The sequence below is a fragment of the Amphiura filiformis genome, chromosome 11, assembly GCF_039555335.1.
Source record: "Amphiura filiformis chromosome 11, Afil_fr2py, whole genome shotgun sequence".
Lineage (NCBI taxonomy): Eukaryota > Metazoa > Echinodermata > Ophiuroidea > Amphilepidida > Amphiuridae > Amphiura > Amphiura filiformis.
The window spans coordinates 58638787-58652196 of NC_092638.1; the positions used below are offsets into that span (position 1 = coordinate 58638787).

The 13410-nt window shown below is 36.7% G+C and overlaps 2 protein-coding genes across 3 annotated transcripts in view; both read left to right on the forward strand.

The window, feature by feature from the left end:
• Nucleotides 1-4730, forward strand: part of LOC140165076 (uncharacterized) — a 92507-nt gene extending 87777 nt beyond the window's left edge. For both annotated transcript variants that reach the window (XM_072188500.1, XM_072188499.1), the window contains exon 7: nt 2610-4730. In XM_072188500.1, the coding sequence (XP_072044601.1) occupies nt 2610-3164 (555 nt within the window). In that variant the 3' untranslated portion in view covers nt 3165-4730. The remainder of the gene's footprint in view (nt 1-2609) is intronic.
• A 3583-nt stretch (nt 4731-8313) lies between these two features.
• On the forward strand, nt 8314-11451 carry LOC140164072 (CMP-N-acetylneuraminate-poly-alpha-2,8-sialyltransferase-like). The gene is made up of 3 exons (XM_072187328.1): nt 8314-8981; nt 9531-10124; nt 10812-11451. Exons 1-3 carry the CDS (start codon nt 8656-8658, stop codon nt 11074-11076), a joined length of 1185 nt encoding a protein of 394 aa, XP_072043429.1. The 5' UTR covers nt 8314-8655; the 3' UTR covers nt 11077-11451.
• The last annotated feature ends 1959 nt before the right edge of the window (nt 11452-13410 follow it).

A 13410-nucleotide genomic window follows, 5' to 3' on the forward strand; every position in this document is an offset into this window, starting at 1 on the left:
GGCAGGTCGACAGGGGGGGCAAGCGATATTTTTTGGGCATCAGTATCTATATTATGCCTAAAAATTAGGAACACATTCAAATATGCAAAATTTCCAAGTCGCTGCGCTCGCATTATACTGATAAGACAATCAAGGTTTTAAATTCGGGTTCCCCAAAATCTTAGTGTTTAAGGGGGGGCCAATATTTTGGCACATCAAAATCAAAAATTGCTTGCCCCCCCTCGGCCTGCAAAAAATTTCTTGCCGCCCCCCCCACTTGGCCCAGCAAAATTCTTTGCCCCCCTTAAACATCCCAAATATGTGTTGCGAAAGCGAAAGTAGCAGGAAAATTTGAATATTAAAGCGTTTAGTACCGGTACTGTTTTCCTCCCTGGTTTTCCTATACGCCTTTTTAGAGCGTTTTATTTAAAAGGCGCCCCATGAATGTGTGCCCCTCTCGGCTGGCCACAAATTGCTTGCCCTCCTTTCGCCCGCCAAAAATCGCTTGCCCCCTCACAGTGGTGTAGCGTCATAGGGGCACGGGGGGGGGACACATGCCCACCCCCACTATAGTAGATTGAAAAATTTTAAAAATGCCATAGAAAAATTGCAAAAAAAAACCGGCTTGTGTTCCCCCATCGGATGACCCACGCTACGCCACTGTCCCTCTCCCATTTTACTCTCCCTCCAGGGCTCATAATTATTGGACAGCCCCTTACCAGAATCCTAGTTGGCAGAGAGCATTACTATGACGTTACCTAATGAATATTCATCATTTTTTGTGAATAGGTTAATATAAACATTTTAAGCTGATCTAGAATATTTGACCTTGACCTTACAACCTTTAAATTACTTCGGTAGCCACACGTGTTCGGTGGCTGAAATATACGGTAGTCTCCTTTACAGTCTGTTCTTGTCGCCGTTATAGACCAGGCTAGATTCTATGTCCGAGACTAATGTATAATGATGCGGCAAAACAAACTCGAAATTCGGCTTAATTTTAAAAGTCAAAATATTTAAAAATAAGCCATTTTTTCAATAAAACTGGTTAATGCAATTACATCGGGACTAGTACTACCAACCTGTGGCCGCAGACTAAGAGGCAGCAAAAATTATTCATACATTTTACTAGTAGGCCTATTAAAAGAAGCCCAATTGGGCGTTTTGATTCGATGAGGGGTATAGTTAAAGTTTTTACTGGTTTTCGGATATTAAATCATTCCCAACAGCTTTTTATACATGCCGTTGAGGGGGTTATAAACAAAATAGTATAGTAAACATTGGTCATCGAATACTAGTTTCTCGTGTGGTACCAAAATATATCACAAGACAATGAGCAAGGCATACTAATATCTATTAGTATGCATTAGCCAATGTATACTAATGGTAGAATCGGGTGGCAAAAATTATATGTTAATGAGCTTCTCCTGTCATTTTAGCTCATTAACTTTATTGATTATCTTAATACTAATTATGGCGTGTCCGTCCTCTGTCCGCGCGCTATCGCGTGCTCGTGGCTCGCTAACGCGTGCTCACGGTGCGTATAACGCGAGCGCGCGGTGCGTATCGCGTGCGTGCGGTGCACTCTCGCGTAGTGCGCGGAGTACCGACGGGCGCAGTGCGAGCATCGGAAAGCATTACAGTGACTAACAGGTGCATCTCATCGGACCAATAGGCCTATTTTAAAGACATGATTAACATACCCGTTTGCGTTCACATTTCTCCCGATTGAATTGACGGCCTACATCCAGACACTACTAAAATTTCGGGGTATTTTTGGGTCCTCCGATGTGGTTGCAGGAGAGGGTTTGGAAGAGGCGAACGATGGGTTTTCAGATTATAGGTTCCGAAGTAAGCGTTACAGCTACAAAACAGAGTTGATAGTTGTGTCTTAATCATTGAGAGACGTATATCGTATAGTAGTTTGAAAGGTCAGGACAAGTATTATGGGTAACGGGCGTTGGGTAATTAGAGATAGGCCTATCACGAGAACCCCCCAACCCGAGAACCGCGAAATCTAGTTGATAAAAACAATAAGATATAAAGAAAATATAAATTGATATATTTTGAAAACCGTATGTCCGATTTGCTTCAAACAAAAGGCACATTGGTCAGTGTGATTTGCTCTACTTAATTAACCTGTTCAAAACATGCTCAAAGCATTTCCTAATTTCTAGAAAATGCATCCAATACCACCTTAAGTACTTTTGATCCCATCAATATCTTGTGTGGTCACTGTTATTGTCCATAATGCCTGTACATTGTCAGCAGTTTGTCACTTTTAAAACTGGATCTTCGTCTAATCTAATGCGTGTCACTTCTGGAGGTCACATTGGATTCAATTGCGTGTCATAATGTGGTGTCATAATGTGCAGGATTCAATAGTGCGTCTATGAAAAAGATTTATTTACCAAATATGGTCTTCAAATTAGGATACTAAACCATGTATACTGTGTCTTACTTTGGATAGCAAGCATTGCCAAAGAACAGTTCATGAGTGCGCAACGTCCAGGTGTGAAGATTCGAACCACAGCTGCGCTTTAATCCTACACGAAAACAGTATTTACCGCATTTTGCATTCTTTGTCTTCTGGACATAATGGCTTTAATTTTTTTATCACTTTGTCATAGAATTTCACCGAAACCGAGATGCTAATCCATCTACCAACGGGGTCAAATGTTCCTCAAATGGAAGATTTATTCAATGTTATCGTCCAGGTGGCTTCAAATTCATCCTCCGGACCTTCTATAAAACTGATTCACTACTTGCGCACTAGTTCCCATGGGTCGTATGACGAATGCCGCGATGATGGTGTCGATCCTACATTGTGCGTTTGCTCGCCATCCAATCAGTCTACTACAATGAGACAATGGCATCGACATCCTCAAATAGTGTTTGGTACAGCGACTACAGTAGTTAGTCTGAATAAGCACCTGTTTATCTACGAAAGACGAACATCAGATGGTATAGTTTTAGAAGCGTCTTGTGATGATGAAATAAACAGATCAACTTATAAATTAGTGATTTTAGCTGAACATAAAGTGAACGTAGTATCGTCTAAAAGCTCGCCTTTGGTTGTTACTGTGCGGTCTGGGATGATGGTATTCATCGATGTGTTTTATCCGCTCGATTCGTCAAAGAAATGGGACTTGGAATATGAAGTATCGTACACACAATTAGCATAGTTAGTTTATATGGTGATGGGGTCATTTTATAGATCTTGTATTACTTATAAATGGCCGTACAGTCGTCATTTGCATCAAGCTAAAAACGCCACTTTCTTTGGTTTCATGCAAAGCTAAGCCCTTTCTAAACCACCCAACATGTTCTTTCTAATCAGTGTTAGGAATTACCAGTTATCGGATATGAGCAAATTGACATGAACAGTATACTTCGGTTATATTTATAAATGCGCTTTTATAAATACGCACGTGACTCATGGGCATGACATACCAAGACCAGCAAGCGTGACCAACTTCTCATGCATTGACCACTATACAGAAAAAGATAGGAACTATGTAGGTAAATGTCATAAATTTGTACTATACATGTAGGCCTATATGTTACATTTTGAAAGTATTAGACGACGGAAAAAAATATTCAACGACGGAAACGTTTACAATATAATCACAAAGCTGAACAAAATTGACAATTTTGCTGCACAGTAGTTTCATGTTGTTCCGCCTTTTCATTCAAATGTATAGGAAGACCACCCGCTATGTAGAAGGTCACTTCGAGACTTACTGCCTACAGGCTGTTATGGCAGCGCGGAGGCGGTCACGTGCGTATTTATCAAAGCGTATTTATAAATATAACCGAAGTACACTGATGAAATAGATTCAAAATTGATCTGGGATGAAGAGATGGACATTTACAATGTCTTACATTACTTCTTTTTCAGTCAAATGTTCTTAAACTTTTTACAGATAATGTTTAAATGTCGGTTTTTATAAAGGGTATACAGGGTTAAAATAACATTCAGAAAACATATTTGAAAAACTAGATGCAAAACATTCTAACATAATGTATTCTAACATAAAGTATTGACTAAATAGTTTGTCAACAAAAAATAAAATGTTTTTGTAGTATGTTTTCATATCAAACATTTTAATAGTGTTTTCATGACATTTATATAACCCGACATTTTATTAAAACGTTTTGACCAAAACAAAAACGCATTTATTACGTGTTTATAAAGGTTTAAAAAATATTTTTTGTGTGTTTGCTGGCCCATTAGTCTATAATTGATGTGAATTGAATTTGAGGACATGTTACAGGGTGCATCAAAATGATCGGCACCCATCAGTTTTCATTTATAATGTATGAGTTTGACAATAATTTGTAGATTAATTGTATAACAAGTCATAAACTATACATTCTGGACATTTTAAGAGTAACTATTATTGTATTTGGAAGAGGTAGGCTTTTCAATAAACAGCAAATTTGATGGGTACCAATCATTTTGATATAGCCGTTAAATTATTATAACTATTCCCATCAAACACATGTTTTACAGAAAAGGTTTAAGGTTAACAACTATTTTAAGCTGTTGTGATTTGGTAGTTCACATCATCTTGCGAATGGTAGTGAGCTTTGGCAAACATTGCATTGATCATTTCATAGTGAGTGTGTAGAGGAATTCAAATATCACATATACTTTTGTAGGTTCTATGGTTCTTGACTTATGCTGTAAAGAGGGCTGAAACAAGAACACTTTTGTAAAACGTACATAACTCATTGACAAAAATAAATCAAGAGAGTTTTCAAAGTATATGATTTGTAGAATGAACTTTTGCAGTGTTTTGAAAAAACATCAAAGTGTTATTTTTAAATAATATATTGATTAAGATAATAAAAATCAATATTTTGACTGCTTCGACCAATAATACCGCGTCTACCCTTAAATGTCGGGTTATATAAAGGGTATAATATAATAACATTCATAGAATATTTTTGAAAACGTGATGCAAAACTTTCCATCAGAATGTTATTTAACTGTTGCCGAAATATTTTCCAAAAATGTTTGCCCAAAATATTTGATAATAACATGATATAACGTTTTAAAAAAAATATATTCATGATCTTTATATAACCCGAAATTTAAATGTTATTAAAACGTTTTGAATAAACGTTTTAAGAACATTTTTGTATTTCATTCAACAGCCCAAAAAGGTTGACCTAACTTTTTTCCAGATGGTTTGAAAATGTGAAGAGCAAAAAAAAGCAAACAAACAACTATAAACAAGGGTTTTTCACAGTTTTTTCACATTTTTACTATTTTAACGCCCTTTTTTCTTTAATAATTATTTTCCGCCCCTTCATATTCTTCCGTCCTTCCTTTTTGCCACCCCTTGCTTTTACCGGGGGTCTAGCGCCAGCAAAGCCCCCCCCCCATATATATATATGCGCATGCTCATCATCACAACCTATAGCATGCGAATACCTTTTTTTTTCAGATTGATTTTAAAATGTTTTCAGGTAGTTATTATAGAGTTATCCTGGACACTATACTGGTCATCTAACAGCATTTCTGATTGATTGATAACTTTAAATGCTCATTTCAATTGCCAATTATGACTATAGGATTTAAACTATTTATGGTCACACTTGCTTTGTATATCTTTTTAATACTCTCCTTGATTGGTTCAAAATTGGACATACGAGTAGCATTTTTTTTTGCCCAATCGGTAGGTAGTTCTCACGGGGTTCAAGGCGTTAACAAGGTCATGGCAAGCAGGTGAAAACTGAAAAATATTCCAAACTTTTGTCCGTAACTGTAATTAACATGATACGATAATGCTAAATAGCTGTCTTCTTTCAAACACAACGAATTCGGTTGGTAGCTATGTGATGGAATATAGAGTAAGTTTGAATTATGTACACACACATATATATATATATATATATATAAACAAATTCAAAGTATAGACCTCTGGCAAGGCAACCGTTACTTAAAGTTTCACGGAATACCCTCACTTACGATCATTGGGTAAACCGATCATCAGACGGATAGTTTGTCATGATTTCAAATTTACAGAAATGTTTATACGAGTATATACATTATGTGGTGTCAAAATCATGACGAACCAAGCCAACCAGAACAGTCTCTACTCCAAAAGTAGTCGAGAGTGCTCAACCACTAAAAATAGTGGGGCGTATTATAACAAGTTTACTTTACAAGTGACTAACTTTGGAATTTTAGAGTGCTCAAACCCATTACAGGTGAGCAATAGAAACAAATTCAAAGTATAGACCTCTGGCAAGGCAACCGTTACTTAAAGTTTCACGGAATACCCTCACTTACGATCATTGGGTAAACCGATCATCAGACGGATAGTTTGTCATGATTTCAAATTTACAGAAATGTTTATACGAGTATATACATTCTGTGGTGTCAAAATCATGACGAACCAAGCCAACCAGAACAGTCTCTACTCCAAAAGTAGTCGAGAGTGCTCAACCACTAAAAATAGTGGGGGCGTATTATAACAAGTTTACTTTACAAGTGACTAACTTTGGAATTTTGGAGTGCTCAAACCCATTACAGGTGAGCAATAGAATTTTGATTTTGACACCACAGAATGTATATACTCGTATAAACATTTCTGTAAATTTGAAATCATGACAAACTATCCGTCTGATGATCGGTTTACCCAATGATCGTAAGTGAGGGTATTCCGTGAAACTTTAAGTAACGGTTGCCTTGCCAGAGGTCTATACTTTGAATTTGTTTCTATTGCTCACCTGTAATGGGTTTGAGCACTCTAAAATTCCAAAGTTAGTCACTTGTAAAGTAAACTTGTTATAATACGCCCCCACTATTTTTAGTGGTTGAGCACTCTCGACTACTTTTGGAGTAGAGACTGTTCTGGTTGGTTTGGTTCGTCATGATTTTGACACCACAGAATGAAAATACTCGTATAAACATTTCTGTAAATTTGAAATCATGACAAACTATCCGTCTGATGATCGGTTTACCCAATGATCGTAAGTGAGGGTATTCCGTGAAACTTTAAGTAACGGTTGCCTTGCCAGAGGTCTATACTTTGAATTTGTTTCTATTGCTCACCTGTAATGGGTTTGAGCACTCTAAAATTCCAAAGTTAGTCACTTGTAAAGTAAACTTGTTATATATATATATATATATAAACCTTATGCTAAATAATCAGGTTTGAGAACAATTGATGAAATTTATACAAAAAGATCACAGAGGCATATTAATGGCTTTAACATTGCATATTTTTACGTAAGGCCTAAAAAATTGTCTGATTGGGGTAACCTGACCTACTCTAAATTTAGGCTCGACCTAGACTTTTTCTTGCGTTGCAAAAAAAAAAAAAAAAATCATTAATTAATAAATAAATAAATAAATAAATAAATAATTTAATTAATTAATTAAAAGGAAATAAAAATCCAATTTAAAAAAAAAGGAAAATAGATCCAAGGCTTTTATCAAACACAATTTAGAGGCTTTAAAAGTTGCATTGGTAACTTTTTATCACAAAGAATGTCCATGAATATACTAAAAAATGTTTTTAATCCCTACCTACCTACCCTAAATTTTTTCATGTTACGCCAATCAAAGAATTTTTAAGTGCCACAAGACAGCAAAGCATCATACACGCCCCCCCCCCCCACACACACACATCCGACACCCCTAAATACTACATGTATACAGCACACCATGTTTCAAATATTGCATGCTGCAACTATTATTTGCTATTTGTCAAGTCCAAAGTTCAGTATAATAATTATTATGAGACCCAGTCAATGGATCTCTGCTAAACACAAACAGACTTAATAAGTAACCTTAAATAAACATTCAGCCACCATTAGGCATTAGTCATAACGTGTGCACTGCCGTTGGTGTGATTGTGTTATAGCTTAGAAGAGTTTGCTAAAACCAGGTTTTTAAATCATTAATTTAATATTATTTGTGTGAATTTATCCGATGTATTTCGTAGACAGCAAATTAATTACAAAGGAGAATGCAATACATGCAACGTGGATTAATTGACTCATTATTACACGCACTGGATTTGACTTTGATCAAGTTGTAAGTCGAAAGTAAGTATTCAAAATTTAGCAACTATAGACAATTTCGATAGGCTGGTTTGTGAGTAACTGCTACCTGGATCTGTTACGAGGCTCTTCTTGTACCTACAATAGAGTCAACACTATGTAAATAACGTGTTGATGAACTATCCGCTGATGAACATACAATAATATGCCGTGGACTTCAAATGCCTTTAGAAAAAATCAAGTTAAAGAGAATAAGTGATCTGTGGTATTGACTATATACAATGATATCATGGTTTCTCGGCAACGAGTTAATGAAGTATTCACGGATGAACAGTGCTGTCGACTTCAGTTCAAAACATTAAAGTTTTAAGAAAATGACTGATGAATTCCACGGAATGCTTCCATAGATCAGCAACTTGTTGATGGAACTATCCGCGGATGTTGGCCTACACTAGTACCGTGGACTGGTCTTTGTTATTAACTATAGTTCATCAGCAATGGGTTCTTAGACCGATTTATGAAGTGAACACTTCCACTGGTGCGGCAACGAGTGTTAACAAGTAAACTTTCATATTGACCACAATTTGTGAAAAGTTTTATGTCTTGAAAGACTACTTGGGAGAAAAATTTGAGGCAATAGTGTATAGGGTATAAATGGATTTGTTGTATTTGAATATGACAAAATATGAAGACAACTTTACAATGGCAATTCGTCGATGGAATCGTACCCTTGCGTTTTGCCTGTTCCTCTTCTTGATTTTGTCATACACCGGACATGTTTTAAACAAGTACTTTCTCGCAACATCAGACCTTCCTCAGCATGCGAGATATATCATCCACAAAGTGATACCTAATAATGCCGTCGGTAGTGAGGTAGAATCGAGTGCAGATGAATCACTTGTATCGTCTGGTGAAGATGGCTCGAGTTTTACCAAGTCTGGTGAACAGGTGTGGGTGGAATGTAAACATATTTGCAAAGGGTAAGCTTATGAAATATTTTGTTGTATATCCTTCATACCTGCTAGACTTCTCCGTAGTCCACTTGCCCATTTTGCATACTCTGGCTATTACATTTAAGCATAAAACTCTGATTTGTATTAATTTGTGTGCAATTGATAGATTTTCACATCTGATATTTTCAGTCACCGTACTCCCTCTGTTTGTTAGCTTCCCAATTGGATTTTTTACTCACGCTTTCGCGATCAATAAACGTTTTAACAACATTCTGAAAACGGAAGGTGAATTATGAAAAAATACTGGAATAACTTACGAATTTTGCGAATTTTCATCCAATCTCATTGGACTTCATCTGGCAACTGCAAAGATGCTCCGGTATTGATTAGAAATAACTGACATTTAAAAGCTATTTGCAAAATGTTTTTGACCAAAACTAAAACCCAATTATAATACATTTATAACGTTTTAAAAATCGTTTTGCGTTGGTTGTTTATCTCCCCTCAGCGTGCTGTCTGTATTTTGTGATGAATCTATTTGTATCTAAAGTTATTTTTCTCTTTTTTATTCACCAGGAACACGACTGATCAATGTATGAACCTTGACACGGCTATCCTAGCCTACGAGCAAGATGTCATTTCAACACAAATGCATTTTAGACAACTTTTCCATCCCCAAATATATTTAGATGTGGACAAGAAACCAGATCAATATTTATATCTCAACAATTGTCCTATTGATCCATATTTCAAACAATTCTCATCGGTTTTCAACCACAAATCATGTGCTGTGGTTGGCAACAGCGGCATACTACTCAACAGTAATTGTGGGCGGGATATTGACGCACATGATTTTGTAATTCGCGCTAATTTAAAGCCCATACAAAACTATACACGTGACGTCGGTACAAAATGCAATCTTACAGCATTCAATTATGAGACTCAAAAAGACTTGTACAAGTACGTTTCTCTTGCCGGTCCAGGAAATAAAGATCACCAAACTTTTGTAGAAAGATTGCGTTATTTGAATGATTCACTTCTATGGTTTCCAAAATCTACAAAGAAGAAATATGTTAGGGAAGAACTGAAAAAGATTGCGCATTCAATAAGAGAGAAGAATAAGTTACCAGTTCGAATGGCGTACAGCTTCAAACCTGTATCTCTTGAAAGGTTAGTATTAATTTGCCGTAGAATTAGTGATGTAACAGGATAAATTACCATAGCAATTGGTGAAAACAATTTTTGTATGTATTGCCCTGCACTATATTAAAGTAAGCTGCACTCACCGGGCATGTCTAGTCTGTGTATTATTAAGATTATGGTCAATTTCCTTAGTATTGTTTTGGCTTATATTTCTTCATAATTCGTATTAACCCAAACTCTAAACATACCGTATATATGTGTGTTGGGTGTGTGTGTGGGGTGGTGTTGACTGCGTTTGTAAATGCCGTCTAACGAGGACCTACATATGGATACACACCGTAAAACGAGGACACACCTCCAAACGAGGACGTCCTCGTTTTGAAACTATGCCCAGGATGACGTAAATGATGTAAATATGCATATAAGATAGCATATAAGATAGGTCCCCCATAGCGGGTATAGGACGGGTCTCAGTTGGATAGTAAGTTGCCTGGTGTGTTTGCGTGAGGTCCACGGTGTGTCGATTAAAAACGGGTGTGTAAGTCCTCGGTTAGATCCTTCTAAAGTCGAGGTCCTCGTTTGAACGTATTTACAAACAGGGGTGGGGTGTGGGCATGAGGCTTTGTGAGTTCAAGTCTCATCTAATTGATTTTTCCAAACCAACTTGACTTTTATTTATTTATTTGTTTTGTTTACATCTCTTTCATAATCCAGAAAATGGGGACTTGATGGATACGCTACAAATGGCTTCAACATGTTTGCCATAGCCAAGACATTTTGCCAAGAAGTCACTCTCTATGGATTTTACCCATATCAGAAGGACTCAAGCGGTAAACACATATCACATCATTACTTCGCTGAAGATACAGACTTCCAATACCAAACTGCTGAACATGACTTTATTCAGGAGTTTCAAAAATTGAACGATTTACACGAGAAGGGAGAAATAAAGCTAGTCGCAGGAAGATGTTACAATTAAAGACATAATTTACGATATCTGCCCAATTTTAAATTTGTTATGCTTTACCTTTGTGAGGAGCACGGTGGCCTAGCGGAACGGGCACTGACTCATAATCGGAAGGTTGCGGGTTCGAGCCCCGGCGACGCCATCGTGTTGTGCCCTTGAGTAAGGCATTTTATCTCGATTACTCCTCTCAACCCAGGTGTTTAAATTGGTACCGGCATTCTTAAATGCTGGGAAGGTAACAGACTCGCTGTAGAGGAGGTGTAGCGATCCCCTATAGCAACATTACATGGAGGAGTCTGGCCCAATCGCCAAAGAAAGAGAGATGGGCACTCCGATCACTGTTTATACAGGATCGTCTCCTTTACCTTTACCTTATGCTTGACCCAAAATGCTGAAATAGTATAGCACCTAATACTGTCAGGATGGGTTTCTGTCCATTTTAAACTGAAATAACAAGGGCTATTTTGGTTGTTTCATATAGAGTTCTATGGGGGATATAAAGTTATAACTACGACTTTATGTCCAAATTGCTCTGTTGACTTACAAACACAACAAATTTGGCTAATTCCAATTAAGTGTAAGTTGGGGTATTTGTAAACGTTACAAATATACCAAAAAATCAGGTTTGAAAAATATTATAAGAACGTGCATTATCACTTTAATGATAAACTTGTACACCTATTAGTATTTGGCTATTCTATTTAATATCCTCACCCCTATGGAAAACATGCCCTTCAATCTCCCACACAGGGGTTGTAAATTTCATATAGAGCCACCAAAAATTAAAGTAACCCCATTTGAAATTCGCACTTCTCCCTGTGTAGAAGATTAAGGTCATGTCTTCCACCAGGGGTGTATGGATTTTAAACGGAATAGCTCATTTTGTTTCATCGAGATAGTGACGTTTTGATACGTTCTGTGTCCGGAGGGGTCACTCCCATTGTGGCCTGTACACCATCCGCGATAATCAATTTTTGAAAAGAACCCTAATCAAGGATTTAAACCTTGGCTAAAATAATACCCTAAACAGGTGTTTTCACACCCTAAAGTTGGATTTTATTCCTTGCGTCAAATTTCATACCCTAAATTTCATTTCCGCGTATTAGCAATTGCAATTTTGCTACCCTTTTTCCCAATATTTCATGTTTTTGACACCCTAAACGCGTTACGCGCGTACCGTGCCTACCCACGAAAAACTACCCTTTTTACGCGTTTTTATTATCACGGATGGTGTACAGGCCACAATGGGAGTGACCCCCCCCAGGGTTCTGTGACCGGTGTGTCAGCATTTCTGCTCTCATGTACAAAACACGCGTGATTGAATGCCGCGTACACATGCAGAAATGACACTTTTGAAATATATTTTACACTTTTTCCAAATTGCTTCCACGAGATAATGATCGACGTATTCAAATTAGACATTATCTTGTGGAAGCAATAAGCCAAATCGGCATTAGAAGCTTGCATTGCATTGTGGGGCAGTTTTTGCAGTTTTGGGACACTTTGTTCTTTGACCTATTGGGAAAATTCAGAAATATTGGGGTTTGTAAGTACAAAATACAATCTAAAATGTTTTACAATAATTGAAACAAATATAAAAAATATTATTATTTTATAAATTAATTATTTAAGTATTTTTAATGATAACATAATGACAATAATAAGTAAATTAATAATAATTACGTCAATTTTCCCGATATGTCAGAGGTCAAAGTGTCCCAAAACTGCTCTCAAAAACAGGAAGTTAGAATGGCGATTGGGCATATTTATATGGTTAAAATTGAGTGCATACCAATGTATCCGTTTGTTATAACTATGTGAATAATAAATAATTGTGCAACCCTTAAAATGATATTAATGATTATTCTGGAGTAGAATGAAGTCATTTGCCTATGATGCAGCCTATCTCTATCCACGTTCGATGGGCATAATGTTCTGCGATTACCTTATACCATTACCAAGAGTTACAGCAATGTTACCGATTTAGTTTAATCTCCCAATCTGTCCCCAGTGACACGGGACCTCTTCTACTTGGGTATGACCAATTGTCTGATAATCATCATATTTTGGGTCCCTGAAGTCACCTGAATCTAAAAATGAAACTAAATATATTTTATTTCCTTTTTGTTCTTCAAAATGGACCATAAATGCCTTTTGCTTCATACCCGTGGGCCGTCTTCAGGAACCATTTTCCATTTTTAGTTGTCCATCTATTTGTTTCCAGTTTATTTGAATGCGACTAAAATATATTTTTTAGATATAAAGTCTGCACAAAAAGTAACGCAGCTGCTATACATACGCCTGTATCTTCAGAACTTTTAACAGAGAAAGTAGTGCTTTTAAAGA

Coding starts and splice junctions, on each gene's coding strand:
- LOC140164072 (XM_072187328.1), top strand. CDS start 8,656: ATGGATTTGTTGTATTTGAATATGACAAAATATGAAGACAACTTTACA. Junction 8,982..9,530: donor TGTAAACATATTTGCAAAGG/GTAAGCTTATGA, acceptor TTTATTCACCAG/GAACACGACTGATCAATGTA. Junction 10,125..10,811: donor AAACCTGTATCTCTTGAAAG/GTTAGTATTAAT, acceptor TTCATAATCCAG/AAAATGGGGACTTGATGGAT.